The 23,305-nt window shown below is 35.7% G+C and overlaps 1 long non-coding RNA gene and 1 gene segment (V, D, J or C); both read right to left on the reverse strand.

The window, feature by feature from the left end:
• Positions 1-814: 814 nt before the first annotated feature.
• Positions 815-2,958, reverse strand: LOC115113933 (uncharacterized). Its single transcript, XR_010461852.1, has 4 exons — positions 2,513-2,958; positions 2,320-2,364; positions 2,085-2,193; positions 815-1,917 (listed from the first exon to the last, which is right to left on the reverse strand). It is a non-coding gene; the product is annotated as an uncharacterized LOC115113933 (long non-coding RNA).
• An 8,178-nt stretch (positions 2,959-11,136) lies between these two features.
• LOC115114400 (T-cell receptor alpha chain constant-like) overlaps positions 11,137-23,305 on the reverse strand; it is a 41,123-nt gene continuing 28,954 nt past the window's right edge. The window contains 4 exon segments of the C gene segment in view: positions 11,137-11,653; positions 11,861-11,968; positions 12,096-12,140; positions 12,294-12,476. Of these exon segments, the coding sequence occupies positions 11,862-11,968; positions 12,096-12,140; positions 12,294-12,476 (335 nt within the window).

Consider the following 23,305-nt stretch of genomic DNA (forward strand, 5'->3'; position numbering starts at 1 on the left):
TACTTGGCTGTTTTGTACTGTAGGCATTACTGTTGTTTACTTGTGTTTTGTCTGTATTGTGTGTATTCCATCAGGGACCACGTTGGAGACAAGTCAAATTTGTGTTATCCCCTGGGTTGTACTCAGAGCATATTTCAAAATCAATCTATGAATCAGTACTTACAGTGCGCTGTGGAATCAGTACTTACAGTGCGCTGTGGAATCAGTACTTACAGTGCGCTGTGGAATCAGTACTTACAGTGCGCTGTGGAATCAGTACTTACAGTGCGCTGTGGAATCAGTACTTACAGTGCGCTGTGGAATCAGTACTTACAGTGCGCTGTGGAATCAGTACTTACAGTGCGCTGTGGAATCAGTACTTACAGTGCGCTGTGGAATCAGTACTTACAGTGCGCTGTGGAATCAGTACTTACAGTGCGCTGTGGAATCAGTACTTACAGTGCGCTGTGGAATCAGTACTTACAGTGCGCTGTGGAATATTAAAAAGATGATTAAACGGATTAAATCAATTGCAGAAAGAAAATGTATTTTTAATCAAGAGCAAAAGCTTATGTCTTGAGATACGTAAAAGTAAACTATTGCCACTGGATACACAGCCCAGTCGGTAAAGTGTAGGCCATGGGATGAGGGAATTCATCTGACCTGCTTCTACTCAAAACTATTCAATATGCTTTAATGTAGAAGATTTATGGCACATATTTTGAACTACAGTAGGAATAATCCTGAAGATAATGCTGGAAGCAAAATTGTAAAACACAGATAATTCATTATGCAAGCATGTTACATAGGGCTTTAAATGTGAAATCTTAATAGTCTAGAGACGGTAAATATCCTCGTATGTTAAATACACAGACTCAAATGTTACAGTGTACCAGCTGAGTAATCAATTAAAACAATACAGGATGACAATGTAAAACAAAACAAAGGAAATGTAAGTGGTTTTATTTGGATGGAAAACAGGTGGTGTGGATGTGGGTTGTGGATATATTTATGGAGCTCACAGGCTTAGCAGAGGCAGCTGCCAGACATGTGTTTAACTTTCCATTCACACAGCCTTCTTGGTAGACCCTGGAAAGCCTGACACATATAATGACTAAATCAACTTGGGGTTTAGTTCTTAGTGCTGTGCAAAAATTGGGTGTCTACAAACTTAACATGAAAACAACTTGACTGATGGAACTATATAATGTAACTGTCCTTAATAAACCTTGAGTACAATGTATTATTACTATTATTCATAAAGTATGTACACTATATATGCTACTATGAAATGGGATTTATTGAATTCATAAACATCTACTGTATACATTACAAAATATGAACATTGTAAGCATGTATTTTTATGTATAAAGCATTTATACATTAGTATTTTAGTATACAGACAGTTCTAATTGCCCTCAGCACATATTTGCTTTAGACTTATGACTGAGTGATGAATGATTGAGATGAATATATTTACTGTAGATCACATGTACTTGATTCTAGGCAGCCATCCACACAAAGTTCCACAAACAGGTATAACAGTTTGAATTTAAAATCAAGGCTTTTTCCACTTTCTTCTTTGTGTGTGGGAGCAGACAGACTTGAGTAAGATTTGAAGTCTTCAAGGAGAATTTTTTTTCCACATAATTAATTTATTTCATGAATATTTAGTAGAATTCTTCAGATTCTTTGTTTCCAACAATGTGTCTGTGAGGACAGTCATTTAGTTGGTAGTCCAAAATATTAAGAAATTTGTATGAGTAAAACTTCCTACATCCAGAATGTAATTACAATGCAATTGACTGAAGTATTTACAGTTCATCAATATTTGTATTTTATTCTGGCAAAGCATGATGAGACGTGGTCAGTAGTCAAATCAATAGTTCTTCTGGGAAAGATTTATTGTGTTGTCTTTGAGGGACTGATGTATAGCTTCTGAAAATAGAAAATAAACAAACATATTAACGCATGACATACAAATACACATCTACAAGGCATTGGCTTGTTCACAATATACCTTTGCATGAAAATATTCAATCACAAAACCATGTTATGCCTTGCAGATTGAGTTGTAAAGAGAAACTGTGCAACTATGAACTCACTCTAACTCATCCACAGTCGAAGAGTCATCAGCACGTTGAAAACGATGGTCTTCAGGAACAGAATTCTCAAGGCCCAGAATGGTCAGGGATAGGAAATGGATCTTTGCATCTAGAAATGGAAATACCATAGTGATCAATATCTTATATTATAAGCAACAAGTGCCAAATAGGGTGATCTTTTTTGGAGACGTTTGATCATATCACAAATGAAGAGAGTAAATGCTTTGATATGTACCTGTGTCAAAATACCAGTTTGCTTCACATTTCTCTGAACCACCTCCTGGCAAAAAGAACAAATAAATAGTTAAGTATGTTGTATGGTTAGCTGCAACATTCATAATTGACATATTCATATACACACTTAGCGCACATACTGAAATGTACTGTGATTTGGCATTGCAGTAGTGATACACCCATCAGACTCTTACCTTCAATGCATTCACCTCCATTTTCCTGACAGCTACTTGGCTGTTTTGTACTGTAGGGATTACTGTTGTTTTCTTGTGTTTTGTCTGTTTTGTGTGTAATCCATCTAGGATCACCTTGGAGACAAGGGAAATTTGTGTTGTTCCCTGGGTTGTGCTCAGAGCATTATTCCCAAATTAACCAATCAATCAATCAGTAGTTACATTGTGCTGTGGAATATTAAATAGATGATTAGAGGGATTAATGAAATGGCAGAAAACATATCAACTTTGAATCAAAAGAATGAGAAAAAGCTTGTCTTAAGATACAGTTAAGAAACACTTTTGCCACTTGATACACAGCCCAGTCGGTAAACTGGAGGCCATAGGATGAGGGAAATCATCTGACCTGCTTCAACTAGAAACTATTCGATTTACATTAATTTAGCAGATTATCGGTACACATAGCGCCTTGCAAAAAGTATTCAGACCCCCCCCTAACCCTAACCCTAACCCTTTGTTTAGGCAAGCCCAAATTAGTTCAGAATAAACATTGGACTAAAATGTTAATTACATGGACTCACTTTGTGTGAAATAATAGGGGGTTGACATGATTGTTGAATGACTAACCCTTCCTCTGTACCCCATACACACAACATCTGTAAGGTCCCTTAGTCAATTATTGAATTTCAAGCACAGATTCAACTACAAAAACCAGGGGGCTTTTTGAAAGCCTCCTGAAGAAGGGCAGTGATTGGTAAATGGGTAACAAAAACAAATCGGACATTGAATATATCTTTAAGCATGGTCAAGATAATAATTATGCTGTGAATTACGTATTAAACCACATCAAAGATCAAAGATACAGTCGCATTGCTGAACTGAACTGCAGGACAGGAATGAAACTGCTCAGGACTGTTACCATGAGGCTAATGGTGATTTCAAACAGCTACAGAGTTCAATGGCTGTGATGGGAGAAAACAGTGTTGTAGTGACTCCAAAATAATGACTTTAAGTGACAGAGTGAAAGAAGAATACAATATACAGAATATACATATTCCAAAACATTCAGCTTGTATGCAGCATGACACTAAAGTAATACTGCAACAACAACAAATACAGCAAAGGAATAACATTTCAAACTATGTTTGAATAACAGCCTCCTTATTTCTAAGCATGGTGGTGGCTGAATCATGGTAGGGGTATGCTTGACAGGTCAAATCCTAGAGGAAAACCTGCTTCAGTCTGCTTTAGACCAGGGACTGGGAGAGGAATACACCTTTCAGCAGGACAATAAGGTGAATTCACCTAACACCAGGCCAAATCTACAATGGAGTTGCGTACCAAGAAGACAGTGAACGTTTCTAAGTGCCCAAGTTACAGTATTGTCTTAAATATGTTTAAGAATCTATGGAAAGACTTGAAAATAGCTGTTTAGCCATGATCCCCAACATCTTGACAGAGCTTGAATATGTTTTTAAAGAACAATGTGCAAATATTGCACAGTCTAGGAGTGCAAAACTCTTAAATACTCAAAACTGTAATCGATGCCAAAGGTGTTTCTAACACGTATTGACTCAGGGAGCTGAATACTTATGCAAAGACTATACTAGAATGTGTCTTGTACATTGACATTACAGAGTATTTTTTGTATATTGTTGGCAAAAAAAAAGAAGAAATGTAAGGGTTCTGAATACTTTTGCAAGGCAATGTATATTGAACTACAGTATTAATAATGCTGAATATAATTCTGGAAGCCAAACTGCAAAACACTGGTAATTCTGTATGCAAGTATGTTACAGAGGGCTTTGATTTATGAATTATGAAATCACAAAGGGTGTTCTTTTATGGAAGCCTCTCCAACATAATCCAGGTAGAGGCAGGCATTCCCCAGGGCAGCAATCTAGGCACCTTTATTTTAAAAAAAATCTTTACTAATGACCTGCCACTGGCTCCGAGTAAAGCCTGTGTGTCTATATATGCTTATGACGCAACACTATACATGTCAGCTACCACAGCAAGTGAAACAACTGCAACATTCAACAAAGAGCTGCAATCAGTTTCAGAATGGGTGGCAAGAAATAAGTTTGTCCTAAATATTTCAAAAACTAAAAGCATTATATTTGGGACACATCATTCACTAAACCTTAAACCTTAACTAAATCTTGCAGTATATAATGTGGAAATGTAACAAGTTGAGGAGACTAAACTGCTTGGTGTAACCCTGGATTGTATACTGTCATGGTCAAAATATATTGATGCAACTGTAGCTAAGATCGGGAGAGGTATGTCCATAATAAAGTGCTGTTCTGCTTTCCTAACAATGCTATCAAAAAGGCAGGAAAAAGGCAGGTCCGACAGGCCCTAGTTTTGTCGCTCCTGGACTTCTGTCCAGTCGTGTGGTCACGACTGGCCCAGAACAGGGCAGCACGGCTGGCCCTAAAATGTACACAGAGAGCTAACATTAATAATATGCATATCAATCTCCCCTCTACTTTGAGCCAGGAGAGATTGACATGCATATTAGTACAAATTGTATTTGTGAGAAGTATTGTCATGTTGAACCAACCGAGCTGTCTGTTTAAACTACTAGTACACAGCTCAGACACCCATGCATACCAACAAAATATTCCACCAGTGGTCTCTTCACAGTCCCCAAGTCAAATCAAATCAAATTTTATTTGTCACATACACATGGTTTGCAGATGTTAATGTGAGTGTAGTGAAATGCTTGTGCTTCTAGTTCCGACAATGCCGTAATAACCAACGATTAATCTAACCTAACAATTTCACACCAACTACCTTACAAGTGTAAAGGGATGAAGAATATGTACATAAAAATATATGAATGAGTGATGGTACAGAACGGCATAGGCAAGATGCAGTAGATGGTATCCAGTACAGTATATACATATGATATGAGTAATGTAGGGTATGTAACATATAAAAGTGGCATTGTTTAAAGTGGCTAGTGATACATGTATTACATAAAGATGTTTAAAGTGGCTAGTGATACATTTTTACATCAATTTTCCCATTATTAAAGTGTTTAACAGTCTGATGGCCTTGAGATAGAAGCTGTTTTTCAGTCCAGAACAGACTATGGGAGGTGCACAGTACTGTACTATATAAAGCCATGAATACATGGAATTATAGTCCACATCAAGTAACTCATGCAAGTAGAAAATCTGATTTAAAAAAACAGATACAAATACACCTTATGGAACAGCGGGACTGTGAAGAGAGACACACACAGGCACACACATACACAAAAACATGATAACATACGCACTATGAAGACACGTACAAATGGATTTTGTGTTGTAGATATGTGATAGTAGTGGCATGAGGGCACATACTTCATGTGCTGTGAAATCTGTTTTTTTATTGTATATAACTGTCAAATTTTGCTGGACCCCAGGAAGAGCAGCTGCTGCCAATGGGGATCCATAATATATACAAATACAAACAGTCTAGAGACTAGTAAATGTCCTCATATTAGTTAAATACACAGAGTCAAATTTGGTTAATCAAAAAAAACAATCTCTATTGCACTTCACACTGCCCTTTCCCACCTGGACAAAAGGAACACCTACAGTTGAAGTCGGAAGTTTACATACACTTATGTTGGATTCATTAAAACTTGTTTTTCAACCACTCCACAAATTTCTTGTTAACAAACAACAGTTTTGGCAAGTCAGTTAGGACATCTACTTTGTGCATGACACAAGTCATTTTTCCACCAATTATTTACAGACAGATTATTTCACTTATAATCAATGTATCACAACTCCAGTGGGTCAGAAGTTTACATACACTAAGTTGACTGTGCCATTAAATAGCTCGGAAAATTCCAGAAAATTATGTCATGGCTTTAGAAGCTTCTGATAGGCTAATTGACATCATTTGAGTCAATTGGAGGTGTACCTGTGGATGTATTTCAAGGCCTGCCTTCAAACTCAGTGCCTCTCTGCTTGATATCATGGCAAAATCAAAAGAAATCAGCCTCAGAAAACAAATTGTAGACCTCCACAAGTCTGGTTCATCCTTGGGAGCAATTTCAAAATGCCTGAAGGTACCACGTTCATCTGTACAAACAATAGTACGCAAGTATAAACACCATGGGACCACGCAGTCGTCATACCACTCAGGAAGGAGACGCATTCTGTCTTCTAGAGATGAACGTACTTTGGTGCAAAAAGTGCAAATCAGTCTCAGAACAGCGGCAAAGGACCTTGTGAAGATGCTGGAGGAAACAGGTACAAAAGTATCTATATCCACAGTAAAACGAGTCCTATATTGACATAACCTGAAAGGCCTCTCAGAAAGGAAGAAGCCACTGCTCCAAAACCACCATAAAAAATCCAGACTACGGTTTGCAACTGCACATGGGGACAAAGATCGTACTTTTTGGAGAAATGTCCTCTGGGCTGATAGAACTGTTTGGCCATAATGACCATCGTTATGTTTGGAGGAAAAGGGGGAGGCTTGCATGCCGAAGAACACCATCCCAACCGTGAAGCACGGGGGTGGCAGCATCATGTTGTATGAGTGCTTTGCTGCAGGAGGGACTGGTGCACTTCATAAAATAGATGGCCTCATGAGGAAGGGAAAATTATGTGGATATATTACAGCAACATCTCAAGACATCAGTCAGGAAGTTAAAGATTGGTCACAAATGGGTCTTCCAAATGGACAATGGCCCCAAGCATACTTCCAAAGTTGTGGCAAAATGGCTTAAGGACAACAAAGTCAAGGTATTGGAGTGGCCATCACAAAGCCCTGACCTCAATCCTATAGAACATTTGTGGGCAGAACTGAAAAAGCGTGTGCGAGCAAGGAGGCCTACAAACCTTGAGTGTATGTAAACTTCTGTCCCACTGGGAATGTGATGAAAGAAATAAAAGCTGAAATAAATCATTCTCTCTACTATTAATCTGACATTTCACATTCTTTAAAATAAAGTAGTGATCCTAACTGACCTAAGACGGGGAATTTTTACTAGGATTAAGTGTCAGGAATTGTGAAAACTGAGTTTAAATGTATTTGGCTAAGCTGTATGTAAACTTCCGACTTCAACTGTATGTGAGAATGCTATTCATTGACTACAGCTCAGCGTTCAACACCATAGTGCCCTCAAAGCTCATCAATAAGCTAAGGACCCTGGGACTAAACACCTCCCTCTGCAACTGGATCCTTGACTTCTTGACGGGCCACCCCCAGGTGTTAAGGGTGGGTAACAACACATCCACCATGCTGATCCTCAACACAGGGGACCCTCAGGGGTGCATGCTCAGTCCCCTCCTGTACTCCCTGTTCACTCTTGACTGCATGGCCAGGCACGGCACCAACACGATCATTAAGTTTGCCGTTGACACAACAGTGGTAGGCCTGATCACTGACAACTACTAGACAGCCTATATAGAGGAGGTCAGAGACCTGGCCATGTGGTGCCAGGACAACTACCTCTCCCTCAACGTGAGATGATTGTGGACTACAGGAAAAAGAGAACCGAGCACGTCCCCATTCTCATCGACAGGGCTGCAGTGAAGCAGGTTGAGAGCTTCAAGTTGTCCACATCACCAACATGGTCCAAGCACACCAAGACAGTCGTGAAGAGGGCACGATAAAACCTATTCCCCCTCAGGAGACTGAAAAGATGTGGCATGGGTCCTCATATCCTCAAAAGGTTCTACAGCTGTACTATCGAGAACATCCTGACTGGTTGCATCACAGTTTGGTACGGCAACTGCTCGGCCTCCGACCGCAAGGCACTACAAAGGGTAGTGCGCATGGCCCAGTACATCACTGGGGCCAAGCTTCCTGCCATCCAGGACCTCTATACCAGGCGGTGTCAGAGGAAGGCCCTAAAAATGGTCAAAGACTCCAACCAGCCTAGTCATAGACTGTTCTCTCTGCTACCGCACGGCAAGCGGTACTGGAGCACCAAGTCTAGGTCCAAGAGGCTCCTGAACAGCTTCTACCCCCAAGCCATAAGACTCCTGAACATCTAATCAAATGACTACCCAGACTTTATGCATTGACCCCCCGTCTTTTACACCACTGCTACTCTCTGTTGTTATCATCTATGCATAGTCACTTTAATAACCCTACCTACATGTACATATTACCTCAACTGACCGGTGGCCCCGCACATTGACTCTGTACCGGTACCCCCCTGTATATAGTCTTGCTGTTGTTATTTTACTGCTGCACTTTAATTACTTGTTACTTTTATTTCTTATTCTTATCCGTATTGTTAGTTAGGGGCTAGTAAGTAAGCATTTCACTGTAAGGTCTACACCTGTTGCATTCAGCGCATGTGACTAATAAAATTAAATGTGATTTGACAATGTAAAACAAAACAAAGGAAATGTACGTGTTTTCTTTTAATGGAAAACAGGTGGTGGGGATTTGGGTTGTGGATATATTTATTAAGCTTACAGGCTTAGCAGAGGCAGCTGCCAGCAATGTGTTTAACTTTCCATTCATACCGCCTTTGTTGGTATACCCTGGAAAACCTGACACATACTGTATCAAATCAACATGGGGTTTAGTTCTTCGTCTACAAATTCAACAATAAAACCATTTGATTCATAAAAGTATCTAAAAGTTATTATAATCCTATAATTGTAAAATAACTTGTTTATTATATGCACATTTGTCAATATAAATACGTAGTGTATGTGCTGTTAATAAATGGGTATTCTTGCATTTATAAACATCTAGACTAGAGTAACATGTTAAAAGCAATAAAAGCGTATTTATAAAGCATTTATAATAGCTTATTAATGAACATTAGATTAGCACATTAGGTGGGTCTCTAAAACATTCAGACATGTGTTGACTGATTAATAGGAATTACAGTGCCTTGCGAAAGTATTCGGCCCCCTTGAACTTTGCGACCTTTTGCCACATTTCAGGCTTCAAACATAAAGATATAAAACTGTATTTTTTTGTGAAGAATCAACAACAAGTGGGACACAATCATGAAGTGGAACGACATTTATTGGATATTTCAAACTTTTTTAACAAATCAAAAACTGAAAAATTGGGCGTGCAAAATTATTCAGCCCCTTTACTTTCAGTGCAGCAAACTCTCTCCAGAAGTTCAGTGAGGATCTCTGAATGATCCAATGTTGACCTAAATTACTAATGATGATAAATACAATCCACCTGTGTGTAATCAAGTCTCCGTATAAATGCACCTGCACTGTGATAGTCTCAGAGGTCCGTTAAAAGCGCAGAGAGCATCATGAAGAACAAGGAACACACCAGGCAGGTCCGAGATACTGTTGTGAAGAAGTTTAAAGCCGGATTTGGATACAAAAAGATTTCCCAAGCTTTAAACATCCCAAGGAGCACTGTGCAAGCGATAATATTGAAATGGAAGGAGTATCAGACCACTGCAAATCTACCAAGACCTGGCCGTCCCTTTAAACTTTCAGCTCATACAAGGAGAAGACTGATCAGAGATGCAGCCAAGAGGCCCATGATCACTCTGGATGAACTGCAGAGATCTACAGCTGAGGTGGGAGACTCTGTCCATAGGACAACAATCAGTCGTATATTGCACAAATCTGGCCTTTATGGAAGAGTGGCAAGAAGAAAGCCATTTCTTAAAGATATCCATAAAAAGTGTTGTTTAAAGTTTGCCACAAGCCACCTGGGAGACACACCAAACATGTGGAAGAAGGTGCTCTGGTCAGATGAAACCAAAGTTGAACTTTTTGGCAACAATGCAAAACGTTATGTTTGGCGTAAAAGCAACACAGCTCATCACCCTGAACACACCATCCCCACTGTCAAACATGGTGGTGGCAGCATCATGGTTTGGACCTGCTTTTCTTCAGCAGGGACCGGGAAGATGGTTAAAATTGATGGGAAGATGGATGGAGCCAAATACAGGACCATTCTGGAAGAAAACCTGATGGAGTCTGCAAAAGACCTGAGACTGGGACTGAGATTTGTCTTCCAACAAGACAATGATCCAAAACATAAAGCAAAATCTACAATGGAATGGTTCAAAAATAAACATATCCAGGTGTTAGAATGGCCAAGTCAAAGTCCAGACCTGAATCCAATCGAGAATCTGTGGAAAGAACTGAAAACTGCTGTTCACAAATGCTCTCCATCCAACCTCACTGAGCTCGAGCTGTTTTGCAAGGAGGAATGGGAAAAAAGTTCAGTCTCTCGATGTGCAAAACTGATAGAGACATACCCCAAGCGACTTACAGCTGTAATCGCAGCAAAAGGTGGCGCTACAAAGTATTAACTTAAGGGGGCTGAATAATTTTGCACGCCCAATTTTTCAGTTTTTGATTTGTTAAAAAAGTTTGAAATATCCAATAAATGTTGTTCCACTTCATGATTGTGTCCCACTTGTTGTTGATTCTTCACAAAAAAATACTGTTTTATATCTTTATGTTTGAAGCCTGAAATGTGGCAAAAGGTCGCAAAGTTCAAGGGGGCCGAATACTTTCGCAAGGCACTGTATGAGGTATACTCATGAAGGAATGAAGGAAATGACTTGGAGGATTTTTTTGAAACTAATATAGTATGTTATAAATGTAATATAAATGTAATCAACTAATATAAATGTAATCAACTTTGAATATAAATTACAAACTTTAGGCAAAACAAATAACTCCATATAATGTATTTATTTAATTAATATTTTCATCAAAACAAAACACTTTACAAAGACTGTTTTTTAAATCAATATACAAAAAGGAACAGTTTCTTATATATTTCCGTTACATTTAGCTATATATATTTACTCTAAAGAATAATACAAATTGAGGTTCATGACATTTCAAGCAAAGAGAGCGCAGAATCAAAAACATTTTGATGTACTATCACAAGTCACAACAGTTGGAGAGAAATATATATATACAGTTAAGCAAATTATAATATCATATTTATGACTTGAAGAGCATGTTTACAAATCCTTCAACAGACATGTTTTCTGCAAATCAATGCTGGATTCTTAATTTGAACCAATGTCTGTCTGGGAGGATAGTGATGTATTTGACATTCCAGACAATCAAGAGATTCCAATGAGTGCAATCTACTTTCTACAGTGAGAATGTAATTACAATTCAATTCAATAGTTCTTCTGGGAAGGATTTCTTGTGTTGTCTTTGAGGGACTGATGGACATCTTCTGAAAATATATAAATAAATAAAACAAATTAGTGCATGATATACACATACACATGCTCAGAGTTAAGTGTCATGCTAAATATCAGTCTTTGAAAACAAGGCTTTGTCTTGTTCACAATATACCTTTCCATAAAAATATTCAATCACAAAACTATGTTATGCCTTGCAGATTGAGTTGTAAAGAGAAACTGTGCAACTATGAACTCACTCTAACTCATCCACAGTCGAAGAGTCATCAGCACGTTGAAAACGATGGTCTTCAGGAACAGAATTCTCAGGCCCAGAATGGTCAGGGATAGGAAATTGATCTTTGCATCTAGAAATGGAAATACCATAGTGATCAATATCTTATATTATAAGTAACAAGTGCCAAATAGGGTGATATTTTTTTTGAGACGTTTGATCATATCACAAATGAAGAGAGTAAATGCTCTGATATGTACCTGTGTCAAAATACCAGTTTGCTTCACATTTCTCTGAACCACCTCCTGGCAAATAGAGAAAATAAATCGTTAAGTATATCATACAGTATGGTTAGTGGCAACATTTGTAATTGTCATCTTAATCTACACAAATGATGTTCACAATGAGTGCACATACATATGGTAATATGCTGTGATTTGGCATCATCTGAAACGTACCTTCAGTGCAATTTTCTCCGAGGGCAACCTGGCTGTAGTAGCTGTCCCCATTCACTCTGGTGGCCTCTGTCTTGTTGAAGGATTCCAAGTGCGTAGTAGCATTGTGTGCGCTGAAATCTGTAGCCAGGCAAGCTGTGGTATTTCTTGACTTCAAACTGTAGTAAGATGGGTCATGTTTCTCTCCTGTAAAACACAAAAATAAACATTTATTAAGAACTTGGGCCTCCATTTCTAATACCTTGGTTGGATTCAAAATAGTGGCATCATGACAATGCAAAGCATGTCGAATAAAGAATGATGTTACATCGGTTAACTATGTCTAAGCATTTAAAAAATGAACTGATCTAACAAATTTTTCAAAAAATACAACATGGACACTGATATTGGCAAAATGGTGGTAGTTGGCCAGTCAACCAAGTTCCGATTATACAACTCAAAACCATTATATCTCATTTGCAAGAATGTTTAGAATAACTACTTTAGCCTTATGCTGTGAATATGCGGATTCCACATTTAATTGAACCACCTGTAGTTCCACTCCATAATGAGACAGTTATCAAGCTAGCTGTCACATTGGCTGTTCTAATGTACGCTACCTTATCCTTTTCATTCGTTTTTTTAAGAAAAAGTGTAATCCCTTACCCAAAGATTGTCCCAGACATGGACCTACCCACAAAAACCTGTTTTCCTTTCTGTAACAGATTTCTTACGGGAAAATAACCAAATCATGTTGGCGAATTATATACCCCGAACATCAATTATATCAAACATATACTGTACACCCTTAACAAGGTCAGTGTCAGATTTATGTCTTTAACTCCTGGCCTAATTGTCAGGTTTCTTTATGAAGTGGCATTCAAGGTAGCTATCTCCAGTTTTTACACTTTATCTGTTCCTATATGACCACTAGGGGCTGCATCTTAACTTATAGATAAACGCACAAAAGTTAGGATATTGAATTAATCATGCATTGATTTAATGGGAGAATTTACTGAAAATTCATGTCATGCCCCATGATTTCAAATTAGGATTCAGACAGACATCACAAACCTTTGGTGATCTAAGCAGAAATACTTTGTTTGTAATAATACTGAATCATTTCAATCACGTAAGAGTAAGATTTTACATAGGATCTTTCAAATGTAGTACTTACTGGCCTCAATAGTGATCTTTACCGCAGGTCCAAAAACAAGTTTATTGATTCCTGTTCCAGTCACTCACAGTGCATTAGCTGTGAGCAATACCATTTATCATTACCTAGCTACATCAAATTAAATCTGTAGCGTAATTTAAATAAAGATTAATATATACATTCAATTTTTGATCAATTCTAAATTATATGTAAATATGTTCAATTCACTGAATGTATATACGAAGTAGTTTAGTATTTCAAGTAATAGCTATTTTTTGTGGCAAGATTGCAATTGACAATATTTATTTGTCATTTTAGCCAGTGAGCAATATGTTTATAATGTTTATCTAAAGTACTGTACTGTGATCTACTGTTACACCACTTTCAGATGATTTTTTAATTTTCTTAGAAATACTTTTTACCCAAAACTAATAGCTTACAAATTGGATAAGATCCGACATTTTACACTTACTTGTCATAATGAACATTTTGGTTCCTGAACCAAATGTGATCTTCTGATACTCATTCACACAATAACTTATTCTCATACAAAAACATAACAATGGAAGGTGAAACCAAATTGTTAATATGGTGTGTTTTGTAGTTATATGTATTGTAATTCTTATAATAACGATGAGGTGTAAATGTCTACCAATAATCATTATTAGGTACTACAGCCCTACTTCACAGATATAGTAGTAAGTTAAATGTAAAATGTTACCAAGTTACCAATACATCATTTTTAAGATATATTTTCTATAATATTTATTGCTGCTACTACTACAGCTGCTACTACTATCGTAGACACATTATAAACTTACTTGAATGCACAATTAGTTGGATGCCATTTCCAAATGATATTTTGAATCCACTTGTCACACAGACATTGGCCTCATTACAAAAACAAACAACTCGATTTTACTTCAAATTCTATGTACAGTTTCCTCTTAGAATTTGCAAAGTTCAGAGATTTAGCATTTCAAGACTGAGGTTCTCACGTTACTGATTGAGTATCGGTCAAAATAAGTTTAGATCTGCTCAGACTTCATGTCTAGTTTCACACATCCTTAATTTGGCTATCAATAACATGATAAAAATTCATCTGAGTCGGATGCATGTTGGTTAATGATAAGCGGCCTACATGAATAGCTGAATTGTTAATGGAGTTATAGAAATGTGTCGCTTGCAATGTTGTATAGTGTATAGTCTCCGTTAAATGATCAAATGTGAATTGTTTAAACAACGTAGTACAAATGTAAATAGTATTACATAATACTATGTAGGTACTGCACTTACTCGACAGAACAACACATTTTGTTCCACGACCAAAATTGATTTTGTTGAAGTTGTTATTCACACAATGATATGTCGGATTGCAGAAACAACCCAACAATATTTTGTTTACCCCACAACAAGGAACTGCCTTTATTGAAATACCAAATCTTGAAATACCGAATAATAATAAAGTATTACTAGTAAATGGACTTACTTGAATCAATTATTAATTTTGTTCCTCACAATCAAAGACTTAATGGCTTTGTTCTCACCCACAACTACATTTTTGAACTCATGAACTGTACGCAATAGTTCTTAACTTCTTATAATGTCATTATAATCTACTAGTTTCATTTGGTCATTTTAACCCGTTTTGATCTTTATCTTATTTTCTATCTTACTATTCGTTTAACCTATAATGAATCAATTAAATGCAGAACATTTCAAATAAAGAATTATGTTACATCAATTAAAGGTCAGATGCAGCCGTTTTTATCTCGATATCAAATCACTTCTGGGTAACAATCAAGAATGTTAAAGTGGTCAAAAAGAAACATAAATAGTTTCTTAGCAAAGTGCAGTTTCTCAAGCAAGAATCTAGCTAGGACTATCTGGGAGTGTTCTAATGTAATGTTTTGAAGATCTACTTATTAGATATGCTCTGGAGAAGAACATACTACAATTAAAAGTATATTAATATATCATTACGTCATAATTAGAATTAGCCATTTTAAAAGAGATTTCACATTTCATTATCAGCAACATGATAACATTGATTTGGGTCTGATATGTATTGGTGAATGGTAGGTGGCCAACATGAATAGTTGAATGGCAATAGATTCAGTTATAGAAATGTGTTTGGTAACAATGATGTGTGATACTGATATCTAGTGATATAGTATCAAATATGAATCTGGTCAAACAATACAGTACAAACGCATCTAGTATTAGTTACTACTATGTAGATATAGAGCTTACTCGAAAAGACAACAAGTTTTGTTCCAGAGAGCAAGTTTTGTTCTATTATCAATTTTGTGACACTGACAAAGGTTATTATGCCATATCCAATGGGATAACTTTCCCCGTGAAAACACGAGTTCTCACATTCTCAAAATGTACGAGGTAGTTCACAAATGTACGAGGTAGTTCTCAAAATTGTTAAGCAATATTTAGCACTTTGAAGTAGTATTGAAGATTTGTGTTAATACTAAAATATGTAAAGGCGTGGTCCTAACATACAATTGATGTTTTAAACCTGTCAAGTGTAACTAACAGTTGTTATTTTGTCAAAATATTCCATTATATGTTTTACTTCATCATTTAAACATGTATTTTATTAAAATTTGGAAATCTCTATATTCACTATCATTTTAACCTAATGTATCAATTAAGAGTCAAACTGCTAACATGAAAATCCTAACCCACAATCTATTGAACCCAATAAAATGTTTGAACAAAGTATTTTTTTTCGAATTTTTAATCAACTTACTTGCTTGTATAATTAGTTGGGTTCCAACTCCAAATGTTATCTTATATCCAGTATTCACACAGACAATGGCCTCATTACAAGAACCCTACCCATTAACATGATTTGACTGACCATTTGATTATAGGCATACAATAAGATTTATTTTGGCAAGATTATTTTGGCAAGTTTGGCAAGATTGTCAAAACTCTCACTGCTTAACTTATTTCTGATAAAGGTAATTACATTTTAACCTGGCTGAAAAATAAATGGTGTGTCCTGCCGAAAGTAGACTTTGTTCCATCCATCATTCATCCATAATTTGAAAATGTGAAGACCCAATGCATCTTAACAAGTAAACCTTATAAAGGTTTGTTGCTGCTGTCAAATCAATATATATATATATAATACTCACTTATTTCAATGATCAATTTAGTTCCTACTCCAAATATGACTTTCCGGTTGTTAGCATTCACACATTGTATTAGTACTCAGCAATAACGTACCCCACAACCTATTCCAGGTTTAAATTGTGTGATAGCTTATAGAACATCCATAAATGCACCTACAGAAGAATGTCCATGTAAATGGGTACTAAATGTATTTTTTAAATGTGTTTGGACAATAGAGTAAATATATTTGATCACTATCATATTTTGTTTGTCAATTTGTTTAGAAATATGAATTCAAGAAATAATTTCTTAACAGACATCATCCACCGTATTACATTAGAAAACCAGAATTTAAGTTTCCATTGTTTTGATTTAAAAGACGGCCTGTTTTATAGAGTGTCTATGAGGACATTTACGGTAAACATATCTAAATAATGTTGAATGTTTTTGTAACAAACAAGCCTTTTTGAATGCATTTTTGAATGTACTTGGAATTTATTTGTAATACTTACTGGAATAAACTGTAATCTTTGTGCCAAGTCCAAATATAAGTTTGTTGGCTCCGTAAGTCACACTGTGTTGCATCTCTTAGCAATTACTGCCGCAAGTTAGTGTATTTTCTCATTTAAACAAAATGTACTACAAATGAGTTCACATTAGTGATTTACAAATTATAGTACAAAATAATAGTAGTTTGGTTCGATTATTTTCAAATATTATATTCATTTTTGAGTGGAGGAAAATGCTATCAACATGTGTTATACTAGTGGGATAGAATAATTTGTTATTATGTTATTTTTGACAAGACAAGGTAAATATAACCATCTCCCCCAATTTAGTGTAATCAGTTTAAAATGCAGGACTTTCCACAGAATCAAAATCTTTGACTTGGACATTGATTTGGAAACAACGGTTGTATTTGATTCCAATTTTCTGAAATGTTAAATGGTGAGTGAAATTTCGTTCCTTACTAGATGGTACTGACAGAGTGGTTCCCCTTCCAAAGATCAGTCTTCGTGTCCCATCATTCACACAGTAACATATGACATAACAGAAACACTGATTCAATGTAGGGGTTGGGACCACTCATCAATGTCTAACTTTAAAAAACGTTTGTCATGTGGGATACTGCTTTTAATCAAACTAATTTGGATCATTGATATTTTCCCTTCCAACACAATGAGTCCACTTAACATTGCCATAAATCATCCCCCTGAAGTATTATGTCATCTGTGATTAACAGAATCAACAAAAGGTCAGGAATTACTCACTGGTTTCAATGATCAATTGAATTCCTTTTCCAAAAATGACCTTCCTCAGTCCAGAGTCAGTCCCACATTGCTTGGGCCTTAACCAAAAATGACCTTCCTCAGTCCAGAGTCAGTCCCACATTGCTTGGGCCTTAACCAAAAATGACCTTCCTCAGTCCAGAGTCAGTCCCACATTGCTTGGGCCTTAACCAAAAATGACCTTCCTCAGTCCAGAGTCAGTCCCACATTGCTTGGGCCTTAACCAAAAATGACCTTCCTCAGTCCAGAGTCAGTCCCACATTGCTTGGACCTTAACCAAAAATGACCTTCCTCAGTCCAGAGTCAGTCCCACATTGCTTGGGCCTTAACCAAAAATGACCTTCCTCAGTCCAGAGTCAGTCCCACATTGCTTGGGCCTTAACCAAAAATGACCTTCCTCAGTCCAGAGTCAGTCCCACATTGCTTGGGCCTTAACCAAAAATGTTTGTTTTTTTGCAGCATGCATACTGTAATAAAGCTTCAATTGTTTCAGTAAGTTAGGTATATAAAAATGAAGTCTCTGGGTTAAACCAATTAGATATTGAATCACTTCAGTCTACGTCCAATATTTGTTTCGAAGGTTGACAATTAAAATATTGTTGACTGATTGAGCTGCAGTATAATTATTTTTCAAAACTTGAGACCAACCTATTAAATCAACAAATCTGAACCCCACATTGTTTCTTACTTGTCTCTACAGATAGTGATGTTCCACTCCCAAAGATGAGCTTTCCCACTCCAACATTCACACACTAAAAACTGTCTCAGCAAAAACGATCACAGAGAGACCAGAGTTACCATGGAGTGATCACTTTTAATGATGTAATTGATACTGACGACCATTCTTAAAAGGCAATACATTTATGATGATCTACACCACTATCTTGTTTATGCACTTACTTGAATTGACCGTCAACTTGGTTCCCTGCCCAAACACAACTCTGTTGACTCCGACAGTCACACAGTGTTTGATATGTAAGCAAATACATGATTAGGATTTTAGACTGTCAGGATTGGTGAATTTAGTATATATTTTAAATGACACTAAACTTGTCAGCATATAAAAACTAGTATAAACTGGTTTCTCAGATATAATTTTAACATCCACCCTTTGCAATTGCCTATTTTATGCCAGGTATGCAATGTTGCTTTAGTTGTCTTCTGCAACCCTACTGTATGGTCTTTCAAACCAAAGCCACATCAACTAATTAAATACATTTCAACATGATTTCTTATTTGTTTCTACAAACAGCGATGTTCCACTGCCAAATATTTTCCTCCTCCCAGAGGAGGCTGAGCAAATAGGTGGGGCAAAACTATGACTGTTATTTTTATGTATATTTCAACTTAAAAATATGAATTATCTAGTTTTTCCAACTCAACTTTATTCTCTGAGTTGCCATGACTTAAACACATATAACTTCTGTATAACTTCTATTTTTATTTTGAACCAATTAAGTTTTTACAGTGCAGATTACTAGATACTACATAGTCTGTGGTGTTATGGCTATTTGATGCAGCAATGTTTGCAAATAACATACATTGGCAGCTATCCTAAAATAATTGCCTAAAGTATGTGCATGTGTAGTTTGTGCATTTACTTGAGTTGACATTCAACTTTGTTCCATTTCCCCAACATTATCACCTAAGAGTAAGGTTTTACATAGTATGTTTGAAATGTAGTACTGGCCTCAATAGGGATCTTTACTCCAGGTCCAAAAATATGTTTATTGATTCCTGTTCCAGTCACACAGTGCATTAACTGTGAGCAATAATGGTTTCTTTGTCTAGCTTCATCAAAGAAAACTGTAGTTAAATGTAATAAAGAGATTTTCAAAGATTTAACATATAAAAATAGTTTTGTATCTAAAAAAGTATCATATTTTGAAGTGGTGCGATTGCAAAACTACGATATTTATTTAAATGTTTAAATCTATTGACAACGACACTGTAGTCTGATGAAATGTCATATAAAACTAAACATATTAAGGTTTATTACTTAAAATGTTATACTTATTTTAATATACACTTACTTGACAGCACAACAAGTTTTGTACCAAATCCAAATATGATTTTGATATTGTTGGTATTCACACAATGATATGTCAGTTTGCAAAAACTTAAATACTTAACTGCAACTTAATATTTTAAAGATCTACTTATAAGATATGTCCTACAGAAGAAAATGTGCGAAATACACTGATATTAATATAATAATTGTATTATAGTATTTGTAAAGTTCAAAGAGATTTGGCATTAGTATTTGTCAAAATAACTCAGACTTCATGTATACTTTTCATGTATACTTTCTCTGTGACTTCAAGGTATTACTATCAGGAACATGATAATAATGATTTGGGTCTGATACGTATTGGTTAATGGTTGGAGGTCTACAATATTTAAATTATTCATTGATATATACATTTGTTGCTTACAATGCTGTACAGTGTGTAGTCTACTGATATCTAGTGATATAATATTAAATATGAATGGGTTTAGACAGTACAAATATACAGTAGCTAGTATTACTTATTGCTATGTTGATATTGCACTTACTCGACAAGACGACAACTTTTGATCCAGATCCGAATGTTATTTTGTTTAAGTTGTTATTCACACAATGATATCTCTGGTTGCAAAAACAACCCAACAATGATAGCTGTTTAACGGAAATTCCAAACTGAAAATGTATGATTTAAAGATCTAGTAGTTTAGAGATGTGAACAAGAAACCTCATTCGATCAATAGTTATGATTAATCTTCTAATCGTTTTTTCAACTGGATTTGGTAACACTTCTGTAGTAACAATGTAAGTGCACTAGTAACAGCATATCATATCATTAACATGTTGTTAAATAGTAATTTAGTGATTACTTTATAATTGCATAGTAAGAGTAACACAGTTATCCCCCAATAAGGAACTGCCTTTATTGAAATATCGCATCTTGAAATATAAAATAATAGTATTTCTAGTCAATTAACTTACTTGAATCTATTATCAATTTTGTGCCGCTCCCAAATGTTATTTTGCCATATCCAGAATTCACACAACACTTTGCCCCATTGCATAAACCTTCCTTAACAACACCAATGGGATAATGTTTCCCATAAAAACACATTCTCAAACATGTAGAAATGCTGTATGAGGTGGTTCACTAACTTAGTAAGCTATGTTTTACACTTAAAAGTAGTATTGAATATTTGTGTTCATACTCAAAGACAAAAAGGCTAATTCCATTATATGTTTTACTTTGTCATTTTAACATGTTTTTTTCTTATGATTTGGAGATCTCTATTTTCCCTATCCGTTTAACCTAATGCATTAATTAAGAGAAACAGTTCATGTGAAAATCCTAAATCACAATTTATTGAACCTTATAAAATGTTTGAAACAAGTAATTTTGCATACTTTTCATCAACTTACTTGCTTGTATAATTAGTTGGGTTCCGACTCCAAATATGATCTTATTTCCAGTATTCACACAGGCAATGGCCTCATGACAAAAACCTTACCTGCTGACATGATTTGACTAACCATTTGATCATAGGCAGTAAGATTTATTTTCCATATACAGTAAGATTTATTTTCCATATATATTTTATCAAGATTGTCAATACTCTCACTGCTTCATTTATTTCTGATAAATGTCATACAATTTTAACCTGGCTGAACAAGTTCCCAGCCCAAAGTAGACTTTGTTCCATATATCATTCACATAATTTGAAAATGTGAAAACTGAATGCATTGTAACAAATAAACCAACAAATTGTTTGTTGCTGCTGTCAAGTTATACTTGTTTGAAAAATACTCACTTGATTCAATTATCAATTTAGTTCCTGCTCCAAATATTACTTTCCAGTTATTAACATTCACACATTGAATTAGTATTCAACAATAACTTACTCCACAGTTTACTCCAGGTTATAATTGTATGATGGTTTATCGAACATCAATAAATGCATCTATAGAATAATTTCCAGATAAATAGCTACTAAAAGTATTATACTAAATTTGCTTGGACAGTGAGTAAAAATATCAGATCACTATCCTATTTTGTTTGTCAGTTACAACCTGGCTGAATAATAACTTTTATGCCCGCACCAAAGTAGATTTTATTCCATCCATTGTTCACATAATTTGAAAGTTTACATGCCAGCTGCATCACAACAAATGAACCAACAAAAGTTTTTTTGCTGCTGACAAATTCATAGTATTAGAAAAAATACTCACTTGTTTCAATTATCAATTTTGTTCCTGCTCCAAATATGACTTTACGGTTGTTACTATTCACACATTGTATTAGTACTCAACAATAACCTGCTCCACAATCTATTCCAGGTTATAATTGTGTGATAGTTCAGATCACTATTCTATTTTGTTTGACTATTTTTTTTAAACATATTTAATGAAAAGTTGTATTTCTTAACAGATATCATTCTTTGTATCGCTTTAAAGAGCAACGAATTGAGTGTTGATTGTTTTGATTCTTACTTTTCCCTGTTCATATATCTCCTTTAGAAGATTTTGAGATTGCACGCTTTCTAGAGTGTCTATGAAGACATTTACATCAACCATGTGCAAATACTATTATCCTAAATGTTTACCTAACTAACATGGCTTTTAAGAATCATCAGGCTCTTTGCGAAAGAGGTGAAAGATGGTCTTACTAGATTGTACATTTAGATGTGTTCCACCTCCAAAGATCAGCTTCCACGTTCCATCATTCACACAGTAAGTATGGCCAATCAAAAAAACACTGACCACCTTTGTGCATTTTTACATTCCATTGTTGTATATCTTTTTGATGTTCAGTTGATTCTGTTTGGAATACTTACTGGAATAAACAGTAATCTTTGTGCCAAGTCCAAATATAAATGAGTTGGCTTCATAAGTCACAATGTTGCATCTCTTAGCAATTACTGGTTCAAGTTATTATGTCATTTAAACAAACTGTATCACAAAGGATTAGTGACTTACTAATTATAGTAGTTTCTTTGGAATATTGTCCAATTAAGAGTACATTGATTCATCTTTGGGTGTCTAGACTTTAAACATGTAAAACATACATGCTAGTAGTGGGATACTATAATTGGTGATATTTTGGACAAGACAAAGCATATCAAATATATTATGTGTATAATCAGCTAGAAGCACTCACTTGTCTCAATGATCAGTTTAGTTCCAGATCCAAATAGGAATTTCTGGATTCCAGACGCAGTCACACAATACATCAAGCCTGACCAATAACCATCTTCCCCAATTTAGTAATCAGTTAAAAACAAATGACTTGTCACAGATTCAACATTTTTGAGTTGGACATGGATTTGGGAAGCATGGTTGTATTAGATTCCTATTTCAAGGAAAATTTCAAATTCCACTAAATATAGATGTATATGGACTTCGAGCCAGTGTTTCTTCTAAATTAACATTTCCATAAATTTGAAATACATGACATTTG

This window comes from Oncorhynchus nerka, linkage group LG9b, assembly GCF_034236695.1.
Source record: "Oncorhynchus nerka isolate Pitt River linkage group LG9b, Oner_Uvic_2.0, whole genome shotgun sequence".
Lineage (NCBI taxonomy): Eukaryota > Metazoa > Chordata > Actinopteri > Salmoniformes > Salmonidae > Oncorhynchus > Oncorhynchus nerka.